This window comes from Oratosquilla oratoria, chromosome 19 (assembly GCF_046742065.1).
Source record: "Oratosquilla oratoria isolate Oo_2021 chromosome 19, ASM4674206v1, whole genome shotgun sequence".
Classification (NCBI taxonomy): domain Eukaryota; kingdom Metazoa; phylum Arthropoda; class Malacostraca; order Stomatopoda; family Squillidae; genus Oratosquilla; species Oratosquilla oratoria.
Window position 1 is genome coordinate 32,120,695 of NC_134795.1, and position 25,000 is coordinate 32,145,694.

The window sequence follows — 25,000 nt, forward strand, 5'->3', positions numbered from 1 at the left end:
CATATATCTGACCTGACCTAACCTAACCCCTGATCTAACCTACCCCTGATCTAACCCAACGCTGGCCCAACCCAAGATAACCCAGCCCAGCTAACCCAACCTAACCCTCATTCAGCACCCAACCTAAACCTCACCTAACCTAACCCTCATCTAGATTAACCAACTCAAACCACACCTATCCTAAGCCTCACCTAACCTCGCCTAACCTAAACTTCACCTAACCCTCACCAAACCTAACACTGACATAACCCGAGTTTGGCGAAATGTGATTTGACGAAAAGCAATTTGGCGAAATGGAAAATCGGCTACCGATGACTCCTACTTGCTACGGCAGTCCGGACACAACGGGTAAAGGTGACGACCTTAGTCTGCAGAGCTTCCGCAAAGTCCTTAGTTGAGAAAGTTCCCCTCCAGACCAGTCTTGTGATCTTCGGTTCGATCCCAGGCTTCGGACATGGGTAAGGGCCGCAACGTTATCTAGCGTTATATTTTCTTTCAACAGGCGACTGCTCTGTTCCTTCGTTAACAAGCGATAGATACAAACCCACACCAGTACAACATAGAAAACAATCCAGGGGAGGACAACCATTGACACGTGTGCTAAATGTGGCACCTTAATGAGTTTTCTCCGGCACTCGAAACCAGGGCTCACCTAAGAAAATATGGGAATGGAAAACGGCCAACTTCTCTGCAGAGTTTTGTATTTAAACTCAACAGAATATGATTTGATCGGGTTTACATATGTGTATTTTAACTAGTTGTATTTGACGGGAAGGGGAACTACGCTCGTGGTATCCCGCCTTTGTATCTCGCAGTGTCTAGTTTGCTCTTAAATTCATGAATGGTTTTTGCACACACTATTTTTTCGTCCACTTTGTTTCAAGTGTCCACCACTCTATGTGGAAAACTGTTCTTCTTCAGATCTCTTCTATAACTATGTTTTTTGAGTTTCTTTCCATGTTTTTGTCCCAATTTAACAAGTCCTCTCTGTTGAGTATTTCTGTGCCCTTCATGATTCTATAGATGGTCAGTAGGTCCCCTCTCTCTCTTCTTTCCTCCAGAGTCGGTAACTCCAATTTAGCCAGTCTCTCTTCATATGACAAGTTTGAAAGTCCAGGAGCCATTTTTGTGGCTGTTCTCTGGATTCTTTCTATTTTCTTTATATTCTTTTTTGGTACTGGGTGACCACAATGTCGCCGCATATTCTAGGCCTTACCAGTGTGACTAATATTTTTTTTATATAATTTCTTCGGCCAAATATGTAAATGCCACTTTTATTGGTCTTAGCAAGTTATAGGATTCTCCGACAATTTTGTTTATTTATCATAGGACAAGTCTTTTGAGATAATTATTCCCAAATCTTTCTCAGATCACACTTTCTTTATCTCCTTAGTTTCAATTTTATATTGTCCTGATATTCTCTATTTACTTTTTCCAAATTCCATTATGCTACACTTCTTAATATTGAAGTCCACTTCCCATTTCTGACTCCACTTCCAAACCTTATTCAGGTCTTCCTGTGTGTGTGTGTGTGTGTGTGTGTGTGTGTGTGTGTGTGTGTGTGTGTGTGTGTGTGTGTGTGTGTGTGTGTGTGTGTGTGTGTGTGTGTGTGTGTGTGTGTGTGTGTGTGTGTGTGTGTGTGTGTGTGTGTGTGTGTGTGTGTGTGTGTGCTGTATAATTGATCAAATCATATTCTGTTGAGTTGTAAAACAAAACGGTAACTCTAAGGCCCATAGAACAGTTTTGGTAAAAATTCATGGGAACACCTTTCTCTTTAGTTGTTGCATCATTCGCTAGGTGGCTGGGCGTGGTGCGAGACTCCTTTACCATAATTTTATACATTCTTTCATGTTTCGTAAAAAATACAATTATCGTTAAACAAAATCCACGTTCAACTACATGAGTGTTGAGACTTAAATCTTAATAAAATGCAAATGTAACATCACAAAAGGCTCCAGTGATCTGAGGTGATTATCTCGTTTTCAGTGATTACAGCAGAAAATATTTGATTAAAAGTTAATGAAGCCTGCTGCTCAGGATATTTGCCATAAAAGTAAATTTCCTTTAAAACTACGATGTGAAACTAAGAATTATTGTCTACTCTTTTGCTGATGTTAAAAATTGAGTCTGTGAATTATGTGACTTTATACGAGCTAGAATTGCACATGGAGGCAAAAATGACCTTCAAGCCAAAATTACCTCACTAAATTTTATATTCATTCAATCTGACATGACGTACAAATCACACTTACAGTATTCTTTTATTTTACCACTCCATTCCCTCCTCCCAATACTTAAAAGACAGTAGATAATAATATGTTCCCAACCATTTCGGTTGGTACGTAAGAAACTTTTTGCATTGATGATTGGCCTATTTTGCCACGCTCACTTAAAAAGGTTGCCTACTCCCTGTCTAGAAGTAACTGTAGGAGGGCTCAAGGATCGTTGCCAGTCGCTTTGGGGCTGCGGGTTTTCGTGGTCTGACGCTGGACCTTTCCCGGGAGCAGTCTGAAGATCTTTCGAGTCTGGGCCGGAGGAAGGTTTTACCCTGTCCTTGATTTGGGTGCTCTTATCCTTATCACCATCTTGTTCCCTCTACTTTAATTTTCATTGCTTATCATCACTACCATCACCATCATCACCATCATCATCTCCGCCCGCCGCATTCATTACCACGATCACCGCTATCAATGTTTTGTCATCACATTGTTACCATTACCAATTGTTATCATCACCACTCCCCACTATCACCACGAACACCACGATCAGTTTTATTGCCACCACTGCTATCTTCACCATCACCCCTCACCATTCTCCACTATCTATCACCATTCCCCACTATCATCATCACGATCACCACCATCATTATCACTATAACCATCACTGTCGTCACCACCCTCACTATCTCCCCACCACCACCATCAAACCTGCTACCATCTCCATCACTCTACCCCTTCAATGTTTACCCATCCCTTCATATACTCCCTCCGCCCGTCCACTTTTTCTCCGCCACTTAGTCTCCACCCACAACCGCTCCACCTGTCCACTGTACCTATCCACTCACTCACTGCATCCGTTCTCCACTCCTGGACTCCGCTCCATCACCCTTCTTCTCCACCCCTCCACTGTACCCAGTCACTTGTCCACCTATGCACTCCTGAGTCACCACCTATCCACTCGTCCACTCACTCGCCTCCACCCCGTCCTCCACCGTGCGGCGACTGCATTTGCTGCCGGAGGAAGGAACTTTTCCTTTTCGCTCAATAATCCAGGAAGTTGTGGAGGAGACCAACCATCACCCTGATTAGCTCCTCTTTTTCGGTCTGCGGGGGTGGGTTCTCGAAATTTCTTAAAGAATTTTATTTTTCAAGGTCTCAGCGTAGTTTGGTTGACAATCTTGCCGGAATGAAAATGATAACATTTATTAAATAGTTTTTTTAGATAAGATAATTATACGGTTCTTTGCGCCCAGACCCTCTTCCTATGGCCCAGACCTCATGCTATTTCAATAGGTTTTCTTCCTCTCATTAATGGTATTTTTAGGCTTTGAAATAATGTGTAGATTCTTTTATTCTAATTAATTGGCTCTGATTTTATATTCTTCTCTACAACATATTATATATATATATATATATATACTGTATATATATATCTGAACCACGTCAACGATATTGCTAACTAAAAGTAATTTAATCTCTCTGACGAATTTCTTTTTACATAAAGGATGGACCCGTTTAGAACCACCATATTATTTAGGGATTTTATCAAGGTATTTCATCATGGAATGTGATCAAGGGATTGTATCTAAGGATTTCACACAAAGATGTTAATATCCAGCTCGGTAGAGGTCTTGGTAGTGGTCCTGTGTTGGGCCAGTTGTTTTGGCCAAGCATTGTCCGAGGCCTGGTATCGACCTGGGAACCATTGGGACAAATGTTGATTTTAACCAGTGTGTGTGTGTGTGTGTGTGTGTGTGTGTGTGTGTGTGTGTGTGTGTGTGTGTGTGTGTGTGTGTGTGTGTGTGTGTGTGTGTGTTTGTGTGTGTGTGTGTGTGCGTGTTTGTGCGCGTGTGTGCGTTTGTGTGTGTAGGCACGCGTGCTTTGTGTTTAAGGACGTTTGACTGTTGCTCCTTGTTATCTTGTATGTAATGAGAGAAATGTGGGTTGGGTAATTTACGTCTGTGCATTTAATTCCCTGTGCATGCTAGAGTGACTGAGCTGTAGTTGTTGAGTGGTTTGTTACACCATACCCAGACACGTACTCTCTCTCTCTATCTCTCTCGCTCTCTCTCTCTCTCTCTCTCTCTCTCTCTCTCTCTCTCTCTCTCTCTCTCTCTCTCTCTCTCTCTCTCTCTCTGTCTTCCTCCCTCTCTCCCTCTCTCCCAATCCCCCTCTCCCCCTTTCTCTACTCACTATCTCTCTCTTTCTCTTTCTCTTACTCATCATTTCTCTCACTCTCTTTCTCTATCAATTGGCCTCCCTTTTCTTCTCTCTCTCATCGACGAATACAAGAATTTATTCCTTCCTATGTCTTATCAGTGGGTTAAAATTCCTCACCCGCAACTCACTTAACAACAAAGCTTCCCGTGCGTGCGTGCGTGTGTGTGTGTGTGTGTGTGTGTGTGTGTGTGTGTGTGTGTGTGTGTGTGTGTGTGTGTTCAGAGCAAGATGCAGATGTTAAAGTAAGAAAGTAAAAAATATAGCTTGGGAAAAGAAAATTGAATAGGTAGATGATAGGGCCTGGAATATAATGTTACGATGACACCTATGCTGGATGGAGGTTTAGTATGAAAGATTATGGAGATAGTGTTGAGAAAGGGTGTAAAGACATGGAAGAGCATATGTGTAGAGGAAAAGGCGTGTGAGCGTGTGTGGACATGAGAAAGAGTGTTTCAGTTTTTATAGATATGTGTATGCAGTGTCACCGTTGTGTTCAAACGTTTCACCACGTTTTTGTCAGCTACTAGATTTTATTCGGTCAGAGGAAGATTTTAGGTGTGAAAAGTTTAAAGAATTATAATTCTTTTTAGTAAACGTAAGTTTTATTGTAAGTCGTTTGTAGAGATAATTGAGAGAAGAAAAAATTGTAAAAAAAACAAAAAAAACATCAGTTGTGAAAAAATGAGAACGAGAGGAGACCATTACAAATTTTCTTAAAGAAGTTGAGATGTTTTGTTATTGAGAACGGATTCGTTTTTTAGTTAAAGACGGAACAGAAAACGTAACAAAGGTTGCCAAACACAAAGAATGTGACTGGTGGGTTTAAAACGGTTTGAATTCAGAGCTGTATGGTACCGAGTTATGGACTAAGACCGTATTATGGTTAAAAGGTGATGAGACTGCACACAGCCTGCCCGAGTGCGTAGAAGGAGAACAGTGAATTAGATACGAGTGATAAGATAGATAAATATTAAATGGCAATAACCATAAAAGGAATGTATAGTTTCTGTAGGTATGCCCATTGTGAGGAACGAGCAGCAAAGACAGGCTGAAACAAAGGTAGAAGAAAAAGGGCCAACGAAACTAAAAAGGAGATGAAAGAAAAGCACAAAGGAGTGGAAGATGAGGAAGAAGTAATGGCGGAGGAGGTAAAGATGTCAGTGCAAAAGCAGTTGGAGAAGATGCGACGAATGAGTACGAGGAGTGAAGAGTGGAAGCGAATAGAGAGGACCAAAAGAGAATTCGGGGTGTGGAGAAGGATTCCGCCCTTGAGGTGTAAGTGGTCCGTGGAGAGTAAGGGAGAGCATACATATTGAATGGAGCAGAAGATCAAATATCGGACTTCCTCTACACGTTCCATTATTATATAATAAGTCATCTTGGTCAGCAATAGGATATAGGTTTGAAAATTTGCACGACTTACTAGGCATAATGAGTACATGCATACAAATATATATATATATGTATATTATATATATACATATATATACATGAATGTCCCGTGTTTGTACGTGTATACGTATATATGGATATGTATATTTGTATATATGTTTTTACTTGTAAGATATTTATATATACACATGTAAATTTTTGTATACCGATTTTTTTGCTTGTGTTGTGCAGGTTACGTTTGGTTTTGTGTGTATGTGTGCGTGCGTATGTGTGTCTGTACACTTTTTTGCGTGATTTCATGTAAGAGTAACCTTTATACCTGCTGGTTAGTTTATTATTCTAACTTCTTGCCTATCTTAGTACCTGTCCTGTACCCTATACGCCACGTGCACTACCGTACGTCTAGTGTTTCTGCGTTTTTTTTTCTGTTCGTGTTTCTATGTATATCCAACGCGGATAGTGACTCCCCACCTTTCTTCCCCCCTCTTGCGCCCCTCTACACTTCAAACAACTCAACTCACTTCCCCAAAAAACTAAAACTAAAAAACATCAACATCACACCCAACCCCCGGCAGTAGTCTATGGGAGGATGTCACCGGCCATTGGTTGATTCCTTCCATGTCAAATGATGAGATCCAATGGACCCAGCCGGCCTGTAACTACCACAACCACCACTACCACAGCTACCACCACAGTTACCACAATTTCCTAGACAATGGCAATAACAGCACCCAACGCTTGAACCACAACCGCAACCACCACCACCATCCTAGACACCACCATCACCATCTGCATCACCATAACCACCCTCGACACCATCATCGACATTACGCGCCGCATCGGCACTTGAGCAATCACCACAACGGTCATCATCACAGTAACCATAGTAGTCACAATAGTACCCAAGATGAGCGCCACACGCGCACGATGGTTGCGGATCCCCAGCACCAGACCGCACCACCACCGTCCCGGGTCTGTTACGACCACGAGTACGAAGAACGTAAAAGGTTTCCTGAAGAAGGGAAGTGCTACCCCTACTCTAGCACGTTCTAGTCTAAGTCCGCCAAGCTCCTGCACACTGATGCCTTAGAAGAGTGAGCTGTGATATCCTCTCCAGTCGTACTCCCTCCTCCAAGCCCCTCCCTCCTCGCTCCCTCATGCCCTCCCTCACTCATCTGCTCAAAGTTATCCTCGTTTCTCCTCCACCGCCCCTTCAACTTTCTCCAATAGAGCATCCTCCTCCTTCTCTTTGTGTCCACAACTCGTGCAAATTATGTTTTGTAAACGGACTCTTATATGTTCTTAAATGATGAAGAATGGACTTCAGGTCTCGTGTGTGTGTCAACGAAGAAGACTGATGTTCCATAAGTCTGATGTGTATGTAAACAAAGGAGGCCAGTCCTCAGGAGGTCTCTTCTTTATACGGTAACGAAGGAGACTCATCCTTAAGAAGTCTACATTATATTAAACGAAGAAGACCAGTTTTCTGGAGGTCTCTGATTCAACAAGGAAGACAGATATATTAGAGGTCTGTGTGTGTCAGCGAAGAGAACTGAACACAATGAAGTCTCTACCGTACATCCAAAGACTAGTTTGCGGCAGGTCTCAGCGAAAACTGGCCCTTTGGAGGTATGCTGTGTGCATGACTGAAGACATATTTCAAAGACCTCCACTATACACCAAGGAAAGACGGATTCTCTGAAGGTCTCTACTGTGTGCATAAAAATAAAATGGAAAATGTCCTTGGCAAGTCGCAGTTATATCCATAAACGAAGACTGACCCTGTGGAGGACACCACTGTGTGTGTAAACGAAGAAGACTGATGATCTAGAAGTCTATTAGCTTACTCTCCACGGACTGGTCCTCGGGAGGCCTGTACTCGAACCATTAACTAGAACATTCGTGATCTGAACCAATGGGGAGGTTCCCCTTTCATCTTCGTAATTCTTTTCATTCTACCAAGTGATCATCAGGATGAATCTGGCAAGTAGCAACCACCTTAAGTTAGGATGAGCAGGCGAAGTAAGAAATACCTCGTTTGTGTCCGCGGATAATACCTGTGGCGAGGTAGAAATCGCCTCAAAATAAGCAGTTCAAGTGACAACGGATCCTCATCAGTGAGGTTAAATGTCTTGGCGAAGTGGGAACCACCCAAGTTGTGTTCGGGGTTAATAGCTCTGACGAAGTAGGATATTACGCCGGCAGGATAAACGGTCCAAGAATCATCTGACGAGGTAGGAACCAACTCACCTGTGTACCCGGTTGGCAACTCGAAATAGGAACAACTTTACTTGTGTCTGCGGTCACTCGGTCCAGTGAGGATAAGTAGCGTTAGCGAAGGAAGATCTACCTTAGTATAAGCAGGTCTGGCAAAGCATTAACCATCCAAAAATGAAGAAACTGCGGCCGCTGGGGAAGGAGGTTGTGTCCACGCTTACTGAGATCACTGTCAAAGCAGTCAAGGTGCGCTGGTCTCGCATTCGCTTAATTGTGGGTTCGAATCCCGCATTCCTCTCCGATTTCCAGCAGTGACTGTTCCTGCCTCAACAGTCCAAGCACACCAGACAAAGGTGACAGCTATGGCCCCAGATACTGAGCGCCTCCTGGGATAGGCTCCTCAGCCCCCTCCCCCCCTTCACTTCAAGGTCTCTTCTTCAACTGGGTTAGTGGAGATATTATGACTCCCAGATTCTAGAGTGCTGCCCCTGAATTGAACGAGATGTGCAAATGAAAGCTGCATCAATAGATGTAATAATCACCTATAATTGAATACAGATCACTGTCTAGTGACGCTTGACTACGTGACCGCAAGCCACGTGCTACAGAATCAATATGGCGACGTTTAATGATAAATGTTGCAAGATGATATACGAGAAAATAGGTTGTTCCTGCAGACTGATACCTGACTACTCATAGGCAGAATCGTCAGTAACGCATTTTCATATAATCGCGAACTCGAAAACACCGAAAGGTTCTAAGCCTTCATTATCACCTGCATCACCAGAACATCAGCATTTTCACCACCCAATACAACAGACACAATCACCAACATTGCCCATCCATGGACATGACATCCTGACAGGCCACACCACCACCACCTCGTTAGAACGACAAGAGGAGCCTGTCGCAGTTCGGAGATCTCGTCAACCGGGTTCGATTCCCGCTAAACCTTCCGTAGTGAGGAATCCTTAGCCGTCCGCCACCCCACCAATCACCAACAACCACCACCACCAACAACAACAACCAACCAACCACCACCACACCTAGAGAGCCTCTTGTCTTGTAGAACTCTGTGGAGACTCGAGTCTTTAGTCTCTCGCTGTGGATCTCTGCGTCTTCCCTACACAGTCCCTCCTTGTCCACCACTGCTCTTTCTCCCCCCCTGCCAGGTAACTAATTAGAAGCTTGAGATTCTCCTCTGCATGTCTCTTGATTTTTCCCTGATAAGGTTGTATGAGCTGGACATGCTGTAGATACTATATTCTTCCTCTCTGTGTCATGATGCCATGAAGTACCCGTTTTGTATATATGTTCACCCTCCGAGGGGGTTTGGATATGCACTAAGGAATCAGAAATATCCGTGCCTGTCGGTTTTCTTTCTTCTCTTCGCCCATCCCACTTCGAAGCAAGACGTTTGTGATGTGATTTTACGTGACTTGTAGAGAGCATCTTGGTGTGATGTTCCTGTAGCTATCTCCGTGCCTGGGTGTGCTCAATGATCTCCCCCTGCTAACTTCCACAAACCCATTGCGTCCTCCTACAAACCTGCAGCCCGAAAAGTAGAACGCATGACTGCCCCTGAACCCATTCATAACCCCTTCAGTCTGAGGGTCGCTCCCTCATCTGAATAAACCGTCTGGCATCCGCCAGAACATCTATAGTGCATGCCACTACGTTGAAGGGGCTTCAGTAGACTATAACCTCCAACTCAAACCTGCATTTTCACGACGGAAGATGGAGAGCATACACAAGTATACTTGGAGCGAAGAATGTTGTGGTTAAATTTTCGATTGTAAAATCTTAGTTGTAGTATGGCCACCTGTGAGCGACTCCGAGCTGCAGCAGAGTGCGGACGAGGTCGAGGCAACAGCGTCGCCTCTGTCAGCGCTGCAGGAGGCCTTCTGTAACTCCCATATTGATTGACCATTTGGTGCTGTTGTTCTGTCTCTGCTGACCTCGCAATAGTTTGCATCAGCAGCAGCATGCACCACCCCCTCCCATTCTCCACCACCCCTCTTCCCCTCCTCTCTTCTCCCTCCTGCATCTCCATCGCCTCCTTCGCAACCGCGAAAGCAGCAGTACAACAAGATGTGTACAACACCAACAAGAGCAACAACAACATTACGGTGTACAGTCGTCAGCAAGTGTATCGGACCCACAGGATTCAAAAGAATAGGGATTTTGTGATCATATAAGATGCGCCCACACATAGCCACTAAAGAGATGTGTTGCGCGTCTTTGATCTTTCATATTCTTTCGCACGCCTGGGGTAACAGTACTTGTTTTGCTGACTGTACAACCTTTCTGCCAAACCCTCTGCCGCACACATGTCATTATCATGAATAATGCTAGTGCCATGTCCCTCCCACCAACATTTATATATATATATATATATATATATATATATATATGTATATGTATATATATATGTATATATATATATGTACATATATATATGTATATGTATATATATGTATATATATGTATATATATATGTATATGTATATATATATATGTATATACATATGTATATATATATATGTATATATATGTATATACTGTATGTATACATGTGTATATGTATATATATGTATATACATATGTATTTATATATATATATATATATATATATATATATATATATATATATATATATGTAGCGATAGAGCGATGGTCTAGTGGCTAGGAAAGTGAGCTGGAGATCTAACAGTCAACGGTTCGAGTCTCTCACTCAGACATCGCTTTCGTTGTACAGTTGGTCCAAACGGGGTCTTTTCCTCCCCCAGGACCCTTCTTTGGAGCAGTCTCGAGTCGAGAGATCGACTGAAGACACCAGAGAAGTCCCTCCTTGGCTTCAGTATAGACATTCTAATCCTGTCAAGGGGGGTGAAAAGGCCAAGGTTTCCTGTAACTTGTGTTACTTGCCCCTGTTAAAGAATGTACCCCTTTTCATGTATAATCCAAGGCCTGTACACGTACATTAATTAATGACATTTGAACCTGGAACTACGTAACTGAAGAGTGCAAAGGCTCCCTCCTACTCTCAGTTCCGTAAAGCAAGACTAAGAGTTCAGTCTCTCTCTCTTAAGCTGTATCCGATAGATATTGAAACAATGACGAAATACAATGAGAAAGAAAGCCCTCTGGGTTCTCGAAATGTATGTGATATCCGATTAGTTTCAATATTTTTCGTTCAAAGCATGAGAGATACTTAATTCTTAGACTGTAATCGACCCTTACCTCCCCTTTCCAACTGTCATGACACTCCTCAAGGTATCAGTTAAGAATCCATACCACTGTTCCTGGTACATAAGTACTAGGTCCCGCTTGTTGATGTTGCTGCCCAACCAACCCAACCCACCATTGGCCAATCAAACCCAGACATCCTTGTGGGGCTTCCAAGGGAAAGACAAAGCGTCTTCACAAGTCCAATAAAGAATCTGGATGATGAGTCAGCGTCGCAATGCTCATTGATGTCCTTGTGGAAAGTGATGGTCGAGTGGATGAAGAACACAACTGGGAGTCTTGTTTTCAGTTTGATTCTCTCGCTCGGACTGCACTTCTCGTGGGGTATTATCATCGGTCCATACATGATCTCCCTAGGATACTTCCTCAGGCGTGTGCCGAGTCGGAAGCTCGACCCAGACGCCTGAGAAAGTTCCCACCATGGCCTTCATTTGGGCAGTCTGCCCGTGCCGTGGAGTCGTGTTTGTATATGGAAAAGGTTCTTTTTGTTGGTTCTGATATAAGGATTTGCAAAGGGGATTGAGAACCTTAAAGAGAGGTAGATGGACTTCGAGAGGGAAATGGACATCGAGACCCACAGGAGATGAGACCCCTTTGGTTGGCCAGTGGTGGATGGCGCCCGGCTCTTAAAGAAGCCTGTGTATTGCTACTGTTGCTTGTGAGGCGAGGGTGGTGTTGCTTGTCATTGAACCAAAATTGCAGCTAGTGCTTGGCTAGGAGCGAAGATGTTGCACACATTTGGCTTGAGAGTAATTGCTTGACTAAGAACGAGGGTGTTACAGACAAGGTGGACGAGGATGTGGCCCAGGAGGCGAGTGGCCAGGGGGTCCAGGATGTAGTGGCCACTTGAGCCGAGCCGTGGTCGGGGGCCGCCAGACAACATGTGAGTACCAAGCTGCTGCTTCTGCTGCTGCTGCGTGGGCTTGATGTGTCGAACCGGGTTGGGGGACGCTCTACGGGACGTGCGGGGCGGATGTAAACATAGAGCCCTGTGCGTCGGTGCCCCCCATGCCCGGATCGTCCGGCTTGTGTTGTGTAGCTTCGGCTAATCCTTCTTCAGGCTTGTTTTTAGCTTCTGCGGCAGGATCGACCCCACCTCCTTGCTCCTGGGTAACGAGGAAAGGGGCCCTGTAGGAGGAGATTTGTAGAATTTGTTTGGCTTTATGTTTATGATATGTTCACATCCCACCCACCCACTTCCTTCACATTTTTGTCTTGCCTGCCCGTCTGCATCACCCCAGTATCCCCTTTACAGGAGACCCCTCCCAGTCTGTGTCTTTGTACAGAAACCTCGTCTCCTGTACTGCTTCTTTGTCCCTTTTTCTCCTTTAAGAAACTCGAACAAAACGAGAAATACGAGTGTGGGACGTTTTCGATTTCTTTTGCGTCTGTACTTAAAAAATGTAACAACCATTTGTCGTCATGGCTTTGATGATCAAGACTGGACAGGTACAACCTCGCCAGTCCAACCAATCACCTTTCTCCGTTCCCTCCCTTATGTCCCTTTTGTGGTCACGCCTGTGTTTTGCATAATAGGCGAAGAAAAAATGGGGCTAATACTTTTGATGTGTTAAGCCCTGCAGGAAGGTGAACTCTGTCCCACCTCACATGTACAAAACAAAACGACGCGATTCTTTTTATTTTTTCATCAAACGACGATAGACCGATGGACATTGCTCATCACGACGGTTTCACGTTTGACATAGTGAGGATAAAGCTTTGAAGGACATTTAGAGGACCATTGTCACACCAAGGAGAATACAGTCATCACGTCCCCTTACGGTTCTTTTCATATCAGCTCATACAAACCTTTTTTTTCTTTTGCTTTTCAGAATCCATTCTAATACTGTGCATCCCTAAGCTCGGCTAAGGTCCCGGTTTTTTTTTTTTTTTTTTTTTTTTTTTTTTTTTCAAGCAACCTTGCTTATTTTCCCTGCTCGGACAAAGCCCTGATTTTTTTTTTTCAAATATTCTTTTTTCCTTTTTCGATCGAGTAACCTTGCTTATTTATTTCCATGCCAGTATAGTTTTCTCCTCTATTTGAGCTTCTGATAATCTTTCTGTATATCTCCTTGTAGATTCTACCGTACTTCTACCTTCTGGTTTATGTCCAGGTCCTTAGTGATGCGTTCATTTATTTTTCATTTCATTTCTGCCCATAATGCTCTGATTTTGGTACTAACATGTTAAACTGTTAGTTTGTTATTATCATTTTTTTTACTAAGGTACTTTCTGCATGACTTTTTCTCAAAGATAAACTGGTTTATATCTGTTACTGTTTAGAAGTCACAAACTAAACCGATGTTATTTAACACTACCATGACTTGACACTAACACTGGCGCGTGGTTTGGTTTCGTTGTCTATGAGGGTTTAAAGTTTAAACGTGTCTCAAATTCTGAATTCTGTTGTTATTATTAAGCAGGGTAAGCTTTAGTCATACCAGATTGGTCATAGAGTAAGTGTACCATTTGTAGTTAATAAGTTTTGACCGTGTTGTTGATGTCATGAACTCTACCTTTCCCATCCAGTTCCCGGAGCCGTCGCAATCTCGGTGTGTCCACACTGTATGCAACATGTTGTCAACACCAGGAGTTTGCAATTTCTTTGTTGGTCCGTGACAGCGACTGTCATTAACAAACCTCATTTTGTGGCAACATCTTTGTCATAAATGAGCCTGATTGGTTGTTGTACCAAGCCAATAAGGTGCAGGTCGATCGAAGATGTTGCCATACAATGAGTGCTTAGTTTTGGAATTGGCTGCGACGGATATGTTTGATAAACAGTGCGGACATGCTAATAGATGCGTTTTTGTTGTCCGCATTCTTGTGTGGAAGTCGAACTTCCTGGACTTTTTTCCAAATATATCTTTATTTATATAGAAAAAAAATCTTCAAGCGTTATAACAGGGTGCTATCTAAGAGAGATTCACTTGTACTTCCAAATGCATTGACTGGATTAGTTAAACCGCAATTTTTGGTGACCGAAAGGAAAGACAAGACTTTCACCCAAGATCCTTGACATCAAAAACAAGTCTTTGCTTTCTCCTTGCCTCTTGCAGATGTTCATATATTATAAAATAGCTTTAAGGCCTTATTGTGGCAGCTTAGAATAAGAAAATTTCTGCCTCATTTTTGTACACAGTATTTTGAAATATATTGATGGACTTGTTCATATGATATTTTGACTAGCGTATTTGTTCAAATGTCTAATCTAAAAGCTAAGAAATATCACTTGGAATTTTTTATTCGGAATCTTGCTAGATTTAGTATCATGACTACAAGTGTTAATCTAATAATGTAAAAAACATTTATTTGTTAACTATATGCCATTGCGTTAATGTTAATTGAGTTAATTATCTTCTGCCTGAGGCATAAAAACCCTCAAAAACATAAGCGGCGGCTTTCCTGTACATTCGTCATTATTACTTTAGATTTTTATGTAGACTTACCCTGTAGATTACTGTAGGGCTATAAACATGAATTGCCTGCACACACCTTGTAAATGACTAACCACATGACCCTCGCTCATCTCCCATTTTCTTTCCCCTCCCACCCTCCCACGACAAGGTATCATTTACGATAGTCCTCCCGCCGTATGGCCAAGGTAAACATCTCATCCACGCTACCCAGATTCTAAGTAAACAACGTCTGTCCATGCATTGGGGTGTGTGAGGATAAGGGGCGTGGCTTAAAACTGACGTCATATCGTCTTGTATTCAAATAAAGGCGACATGACATCATAGACCACTGAAGGGGTCGGTTTTAAGTAAATGTGGACTAAAAGTGGACACACGTTGTGCATTTAGACTTTGGAGCTACTGATATGTTCTCCCGTTATTTTTTCTTTAATCATAGAGCTGCTTTTACCGTTTCTGTTAATTTGGCTGTGTACCAATGGTCAGACACACTCCCCTCCCCCCTCCATGTCCTACATCCCCCCTCCCCCCACCATGACACAAAACCCCCACCCCCCCACCCACCCCACCCCCCTCACACATCCTGTTGGTAACGGTATGCCTAAAGGCTTAGTCTCTATCCTCTGCCTGGTCGAGAGAACGAAAAGAAAGGTTTGAGAGAAACATCAGGTAGGAGAGTTCATTCATAATTAGTGTTTATCTATTAATTTTTCTAGTTAGTGCGTAGACTGGGACTCTAGAATCTAGAGGCTGTCCTTTGGCGACACTAACAGTTAGAGTTCCACTCCGTGATGTGCTTGTACCGTGAGTGTTTTATGAACACTTGAGTATGTTTGTAGTGTAAAGTGTAGATTCGACATCCATGTCAATTAGTATATGCTTGTATTCATGTATCTGTATGCCTCAGTATGTACATACGTGTTTGTGTGCGTCTGTGTGCATGTTTACAGTCATACGAACGAGAAAACACCGTTACTGTTTCCCATGTACAAGGGGTGGGTTTGTGATGTGTGCGTGTTTAAGGTCGCTGCAGTATCCATAAATTGGAGTTGTAAGAGCTTTGGGCTCTCATCCGAGGGAGGGGTGGTACAAGCTGTGGATCACAAGTCCAGCACGTGATCCATGGTTATTATGAAAATACGCGCACACACACACACACACACAGACTGACACACGAATCACGTGTATATGCTGTGTGATTATACCTACACCTTTATGTTTGTGTGTGCGTGCGTGTGTGTAATTGTGTGTATTAGTTTTGTGTATGCATGTGTTTTTGCGTGCATTTTTGTTTTAGTGTGCGTGCTTGTGCATGGTCATAAGTCTTCGTTCACTCAGTTTTTGTAGTTCTCTTTCAGTGCCTGTTTTTTTTTTCTTTTTCTCTCTCTATTTTCTATCGTCTTTCATCTTGAACATATCTCATATTTTCTGCCTTTTCACCCCCTCTTCCTATGTAATTAGTATTCGTATGTATAAATATAGCCCGGTATGAAGATTATACATCGTGTTTTGTATAACAACGTTTTTGTTATATTTATCAAATGCAGTCTCTTTGTTTACATATTCGTTTGAATTCGTTCGGATCGAAATACGATTGAATGAACTTTCGCGATGACCTCTTGTGGATTGTCATTCGTTTTCGTACGTGGTCATATGTTTTCGAACGCGTGCCTTATAAGGGGGATGAGGGGACGCGTGGTTGAAGCATTTCGATGTTGAGCGATGCATTGTGGGATATGGTAGTGTTCTAGAGGTGATGAAGCTACTTTTTATGTCATCATTTTTTTTTTCAAAGAAAGACAGATTTTGAGTGATGTTTTTATATATTTCATATGAAGTGTTCAAGAATTTTTTTTCGAATTTTGTCCTTCACACCTCTCATCATGTCTCACGACCTCACGTCGAACTCCCGAGTCTAAGGTCAGTTCGTCCTTAATCGAATCTCGGGTCAATCTTTATTGGCCCGAGCGTCATCTTGACCTTGCTCGGGCCCAACTAACGCCTCTGTATTCACTCACCCCCTTTTCGAAAAGCAGTTTGAAACCCCCTTAACACCAAAAGATAAATAACAAAAAAGTGTATTGTACTCAAAGATGTTTCGCATAGCTAACAGTAGTTATTTTTGTTGCTCTTTTTTTCTGTTATTTGTTATCATTGCTCTCTCTCTCTCCCCCTCCCCTCCTCTTCTCCCCTCTCCCCCCGTCCCCCCACAATCCCTGTGTTCCCTGTTTACCATTTATTTTTGTTCTTTCTCTGCCAATTTTTAGCCCCGCTGGGACTCTAGGCCCGTGTGACCCTCTTCACACCAACACCACCTCCACCACTTCCTCCAACACGTGCACCAACGTCAAATCGGTGCACAAATGGCCTCTTCGACCTGGCGTGCACGTCCACGTTAACTCATTAACCTGGTTGACTGACGACACTAAACCTCTTCATAATAACAACACTATCGGTAGTACGACTATTGTCCCACCTCCTCCTTCAACCGTCCCCCCTAACCCTCCACCGCCATCGCACCAGCCCCCTCCTCCACCACCTCACCACCTCCACCACCATCACCAACAAAAACAACAAAACCACGGGGACAGCAACAACGCACATATGCACCACTATCCACAGCAGCAGCATTCGCATCATCATCTTCTTCAACAGCACCTTAGTAGTGAAGGTGGGAGCGCTGGCGGCGGAGGGGGAGGAGGAGGAGGAGGAGGTGGGAGTGGATCCTTATCGGGGTCCTCCGCCGGATCCACCACCTCCTCCACCACCTCCTCCTTCCACCGCCACCACCGCTCTCACCATCACCCGCCACCACCGCCTCCCCACCGATCTAAGCACAGTCTTCAACACCAACAGTCCCTACAACCACACCAACAATACCCTGACGACCCTAAAAGACCCTCAGGGCTTCGCCAACATTCCTCCTCCAGTACCCTCCCACGACTGACCTCGTCTGACATGGTTAAGGACGACTTGACCCAACAACACACACATAAAGGTCACCCGCCTCCTGACCCGCGCGAGGTCACCAAAGGTCGGAGGTCAGTTAGCGATGTCGCTGACGACCTGTTTGACCGGGAAGCCGACAAAGGTACGTTGCTCTGAGAGGGATCGAGCGTAGGCACGGGGCGCCCGGATACTCGAGGGATCATACTTCGTTGATGAATTGCATGGAGTGGAAGGAGAATACTGTAGGGATGATCGAGGTGATATTACATATAAAGAGCGTACAACACACACACACACACACACACACACACACACACACACACACACACACACACACACACACACACACACACACTCACACACTCACACACTCACACTCACACTCTCTCAAGGATTGCCGGCTCACTGACTGCTGATTCAGTGGTTTGAGTTCCCTGTCAGGGTTAAAAAGTATCTTAGCACAGCAAGCCGGCATTCCAGTTCTAGTGGACAAAGAGCTGTGTGTGTTTGTGTGTATGTTTGTGTGTGTGTGTGTGTGTATATATATATATAAAACCACAGATATATATGAATTCTCATTCGGGAAGGCATTAGTTGTTGATCACGATCCCAACACATGATCCAAGACACGTGTGATAGGTTGATGTAGGGAATAGGCTCCACAATTTCAGAGACAAGAATCGTGGTCCTGTTTTTCCCCTCAACCTTTATTGCATATATATATATATATATATATATATATATATATATATATATATATATATATATTATATATATATATGTGTGTGTGTGTGTGTGTGTGTGTGTGTGTGTGTGTGTGTCTGTGTGTGTGTGTAAAAGGGATGAAGTCACCATCATTGGTCGGTTGGCGACCTTAGACCTATAGGTTTGTGTATGTATATATATATATATATATATATATATATATATATATATATGTGTGTGTGTGTGTGTGTGTGTGTGTATGTGTGTGCATATACATGTAAATGTATGCATACATAAAATAGGGATATGTATGCATTTACATGTATGCAGATTCATTATAGGTGTGTATGTGACGAGTGATTTCGAGGAATATATATATATATATGTATATATATATATACATATATATATACACATACATATATTCTAAATTTGTGCAATTGCTTACAATTTTGTTTTAGTACCGAGATTAAAATAAAACTATCATCAGGAAACTACTGTAAATAGAAAAGTGTTAAACATTGAACATTACTAGATAAATTATAATTATTTTTATTTTTTAGCATTTTCGCACACAAACCCAAAATTGCGTCTCTGTCACTCTTCACCATTCCTTCGGTACTATTCAAAGAAACGTGGCATCTGTGCAAGATATTTTCCCGTCAAAATTGTGTTTGTATGTATGACTGTTTTAAGCATCAACATTCGAGTATCGGGTTGCCGCTTTATGTATATTAATTCTATATATATTTTAGCTTTATATACTTTTTTGAGAAAAGGTCAATTTATATATATTTTCTACCATATAGAGAATTGCTGTAGTCACCCCATAGATATGATTCAGTGGACAAATAGCAATTTATTACATTTTACACCAGAGCACGGGAATATAGATTAGATAGGAATTTAGATATTTGTCGGACAAAGTCAAGTCATATACGGCAAAAATACATGTCACGAGCATGTCACGTACATGTCATAAACATGTCATTGACATGTCACAAACATGGCACTGACATGTCACAAACATGGCACTGACATGTCACAAACATGGCACTGGCATGTCACAAACATGTCATGGACATGTTACGGACATACCACAAATATGTCCCGGACATGTCACAAGCATGTCACGTAGCTGTCACGGACATGCCAGAAATTGTCACGAGTATGTCACGGACATGTCACGCGGACATGTCAGGAACATGTTACGCCAGGTATCCGTCACTGCATGTTCAATATAAGCTTATTTGTGGCTTAAGTTTTGCCTCGTTGAGTTGCCAAGTATAATTTCGGTTCAGACACGCTTGAGTTACTGAAGTGCCCTCTTTATATATTTTACTCTTGTGTAGCACCGGATGATTTTGTTCACTCAAGGGAACTTAGGTTCATACTTTCGCCAGTTAGAAAGTAGAATTTTACTTTAATTTCTATTTAAAAATCTGGATTGCTAGCTTACCTGTATAGAATTACTAGTAACTTTCCTAAGTATAGCCAATAAGATATATAAAAATAGAAATATATGTTAAAAAGAAATAATGTATAGTCAGTAAAATTCTATGTAATAGTAGAAATTTTTCATTTAAATCTGGATCACTAGCATACCTGTATAGAATTTACTTGTAATTTTCCTAAGTATAGCCAGTAAGATATAATAGAAAAATGTCGTAATAAGAAATAAAGTATAGTCAGTGAATTTCGACAATTTGATATCAGAATGCGTTTTAGAAGGTCTCTTAAATGTACGCCTCATAGACGATTGAAATAGTTTGATTTTGGTCCACGAGTTGGCACAGCGAGTTTATTAACCCATTAAACTCCGATGAGAAGATTCTTGTCATTTGGTCAAATAAAACAAAAAATCATAAAACACCAAAATGTTTGATCAAACACCAGAAAAATATGACGTCAGTCCTCGCTTCGGGCGAGGACTGACGTCATATTTTTCTGGTGTTTGATCAAACATTTTGGTGTTTTATGATTTTTTGTTTTATTTGACCAAATGACAAGAATCTTCTCATCGGAGTTTAATGGGTTAATTTGAGAGTCAACCTCGAGTCCATCTCGGGCCTCGAATCCAACTCGGGCCTCGAGTCCAACTCAAGAGAGACAGAGATCCCAAATGGGACCAAAATAATCGCCTCAGGTGAACAAAATCGTCCGGTTTTAGCCAGAAGAAGAAAAAACTTGTTACAGAAGCGAGACTAATATGTAAAAAAGACCCAACAATCAAAGAATCTAGCTAAGATTTCTAGATAAAAATGACCATCAGCATCAGCATCCTCATCTGATTGAGCTTAAGATGTTTAGGAATTGTAGTTTAAAAGGAGTTGAAGCAGAGCAACAACGACCAGTACATTAGTTAAGTGCTGTACTCCACAACCTGCAACATCCTCAGCCAACAATGTCACCAGACCTTTGTATATGAGCACGGGATCAAGGAACACAAAGGCTTCGTCGAATCGTTCCTTAGCACCATATTAGCAATCTCTAAGGTCCGTTCGCCTCCCCAGCCTCTGTACTGTGACTTGATATATAACGTGTGGTCAACACAGAAAGTGTGTGTGTATTGTATATTCATATTATATATATATATATATTATATATATATATATATATATGTATACACATTACATGATTATATATACATATATATATGTATATAAACATGCATACAAAATGTGTGAACAGCATTAAGTCCACTGCAGAACCACTGTACTATCCCCTAGGGTACGATACAGCCTCTGTACATCCCAGTGACTTGATCCGGCTTGGTTGATATATGTATGTGTATATATAATGTATAATACATACACATGCTTAGTTGGCAATCAATGTACAGTTTCATATGGAAGAGTGCACGAACTGAGTCAGGGAGGTGATGGACTTTGGTGGTTGAATGTACAATAGCAGGCACCTGCACCAACTTTATGCTTTGCTGTTCACATCTGCACCGTAGCTTATCTTGAATTCTTTGTCGCACATCGTTCACGTCTGCTCTCTGGTCAACTGAGATTTTCATGGAAAAAGAAAATGAATGTGTGAACAGATAATATTAATAATGAATAGACAAGTACATGTTTGGATATATAAATGATAAAAACGAAGTTCGGTTTCATTGAGTTTTGAGGTTTGTAAATTCAATTTTATTTTTCCTTTCAAACAAAACACACGCGCGCACACACACACACACACACACACACACACACACACACACACACACACACACACACACAATTTACCAATTGATTAGTACATTACCAGAAAATTGTCTTTAGCGGTAGTACATTGTAATGATGCAAGTCTGTATTTGCTATTTTAATTAATTACTTCCAAAATTGTCGATTTCATTTACGCTCGTGATCAGCTTGGGCAGCTATAGAGCCCACATTATTTTAAATGTTATGGTGCTTTGAGAGGGAGTAAGTTAAAAAACAAAAACTTAAAAAAAAAAAAAAAATCCCGGAACCTCGGAATCCTTGCGTCCGTTGCGACTGCGTTTGGGTTTGCGTGATGTCGTCCAATTGGTCTTATTTTTTCGGAAAATATTGATCTTGAGAGCTACGGCAGAGCAGTTCGAGGATACTTTTTGACATCTTTTGTTGATAGATTAACATTACCTTTTGTATAATTTAACAACTTAGTTACAGTTTTGATTCATTGTTGTCCCCACTCTAGTATGTTTATATAATATATGCATGTGTACGTGTATGCAGTTTGGTTTATATACATGTCTATGAACAGCAATGACGTGTATCAGGATACACAACTTAGTGTATATCATGTAGCATATATTTACACATGCGGATACATATACATGTGTTTATATATACATATATACATATATATATATATATATATATATATATATATATACACATGCATATGTATATATATTGTCTTGGTGTCCAGTGAAAGCGGACATTTTTACTTCTTAACCCAGTTCCCTTGCCTGCGGCGGCATCATATACCGCCAATGTTTGTTGCATGATCGTTACATCTTCATCCCCCGTGTCCTCCTTATTTTTCTTCTTCTCCTCCTTGTTCTGCTATCACGTGTGTTCGTCTTGTGTTTGTTTTAGCTTCGTCACACTCAGACATGGCAGACGGGACGAGTACCGGACGTAAAAGGAAAAGGCCGGGTCAAGGTAGGTCATGAGGGGTATGCCTTTGTCAGTCGATGTTTATATTATATATTATTATGATCTTGATGTGCTTGAACTTTTATAGGATTATATATATATATATATATATATATATATATATATATATATATACATACACTGAATACACATAATTAACAAAGTATTGATATATTCTTCCATAATTTTTGCAAGACAATATTTCTCTCTCACTCTTCTTTTTTCGTTTTCCCTATTACACTACTTTTTGTTCTATCCCTCTACGAATCTCCCCTTGTTCTCTCTCAATTTTCTTTTTTCATGCATGCACTTACACACACACACACACACACACACACACACACACACACACACACACACACACACACACACACACACACACACATTATATATATATATATTCATTATAGGTTCTCAGGCAACTGATGTGTATGTACAAGTATGGCATGTATTTTTTTCAACATATACTCTGTCTTACCAAATTACGAGTATGTTCAATTTGTTTCTTTTGAAATATAGCAAATTTCCAGTTAGCTTTTGAGTGTTTTGTCAGTTTTTCAGTATCAATCCATTTTTCATTCATATATTTTATATTGTGAATTCCTTTTTTCTCTCGGGAATGACTTGCCGTTTATATTTTGAATTTATTCGAGTCATTGAGATGACTTTTTTCGAATTTTCTTTCGTGATGGCTTAATTAAATCCACATCTTTGTATTTCGAGTTGTTATTATTTTATTCTGATTTTATTTTTTTGATTTATCGAAAATATTTTGGAGTTGTGCTCATTGTCAGACTATAGCTTTTTTTTCCTTGTTTTTTTTTTTGGGGGGGGGTGGTTAATCGGCAGATTTAATTAGCCCAAAAGCGAAGCTTTGGTGGTCTTGCAAGACGGACGTCAAAGAGAATCATCTCCCTAAACCCATTTTCTAAACCTATCAATCCTCTTATCCCCATCTAGAGCAGTGTTTCTCAACCGGGGGTCCTCAACCTACCAAAGGGTCAGCAAGACGGGAAATTCAACATGTTACAGTTAATCATATCAAGGCTCTCTCTCTCTCTCTCTCTCTCTCTCTCTCTCTCTCTTTCTCTCATTCATGATTACCCATTGTGATAATCAAGATGTCTTTTTGTCCCCCTGTAGCATCTCTCAAAATGTGGCCATAATTTGTGCAATATAACGTTTCTATCACTAAATTTTTAGAAAAGTGACTATATCCGATCTATTCCCGTATCAAGGGGTCCCATGAATATACAAGTCGATGAAAGGTGCCCACAAAGCTTGAAAGGTTGAAAAAACACTGATCTAGAGGACCGTTGCCATCCACTGTGGGGTTGCGGATCTTGAGTCTGTGAGACTTGAGCCAACAGTAATGATGAGACTTGGGTCATACCAGTCTCACTCTTTTGAGACTCCACTTTGATTTTTGATATACGGTATATAGGATATTTTGTTCTTGTTTTTATTTTTACTGTATTATCTTCCCGCAAAAAAAAAAAAAAAAAAAATCAGTTCTTAAATTTTTTTGGTCCGAGCTCCCCGAAGAAGAGGTCTCGTTCTTTTAAACGAAGAGAGATTCAGTTGAAAAAAAAAAGAAAAGAAAAAAAAACATCTTCCGCCTCTCACACCTTCCTATCTCCTTATCTCTTTCCTCTTTTGACGGAACGGAATTGACGTGATTTCATCTGACTACTCCCATAATTCATCTGTCCCCTCCACCCTAGTTTCCTGTACACTCCATTTACGTCCTCCATCCATTGAATTTCTCACAAAATTCATTGGTCCAACCTTCAGTACTGTGACGCACTGTCTAGCTTAAAGTCGATGATACTTAGCTCGCGCAGAGAGGTGTGGCTTACGTGTGACGTCACGTGGTGTAAATAACAGAAAATTGTATAAACAAACTGAAGTAATGTCTAACGTGGGGTCATGGTTTGGTCGTGAGGGCACAAAGAGACGTGCACGGAACCATAGCCAAGATGTCAAGTCTTGTATAGGGGCGGGCTAAGTGACGTCACGGGCCCATTGTTCTGCCCCCCTGTACCAGCTGGTATAAGTCAAGGACACAGAGCGAGCTGACTTAGAAATATATGCACACACACACACACACACACACACACACACACACACACACATATATATATATATATATACACATATATATATATATATACACATATATATATATATACACACACATATATATATATAATATATATATATATATAATATATACAATATATATATATATATATAATAAGAGCAGGTAAGGCACCTGGGATGGATGGAGATGCCATGCAGAATGTCTGAAGAAATGAAGTACAGTTATGGTGGACTGGCTGGTGAGGTTATTTAATGTTTGTTTAAGACAGGGTAGAGTGCCGGAGGACTGGAGGAGTGCCTATATCGTTCCGCTTTACAAGGGAAAGGGGAACAAGAGTGAGTGTAATAGTTACAGAGGGATCAGCTTGTTGAGTGTAGTTGGGAAGGC

At 41.5% G+C, this 25,000-nt stretch overlaps 1 protein-coding gene across 1 annotated transcript in view; it reads left to right on the plus strand.

The window, feature by feature from the left end:
- Window positions 1-25,000, plus strand: part of nrm (neuromusculin) — a 130,761-nt gene that overhangs the window by 94,538 nt on the left and 11,223 nt on the right. Inside the window, exons 20-21 of the mRNA XM_076202836.1 lie at window positions 16,981-17,804; window positions 22,450-22,515. Coding sequence (XP_076058951.1) covers window positions 16,981-17,804; window positions 22,450-22,515 — 890 coding nt within the window. The remainder of the gene's footprint in view (window positions 1-16,980; window positions 17,805-22,449; window positions 22,516-25,000) is intronic.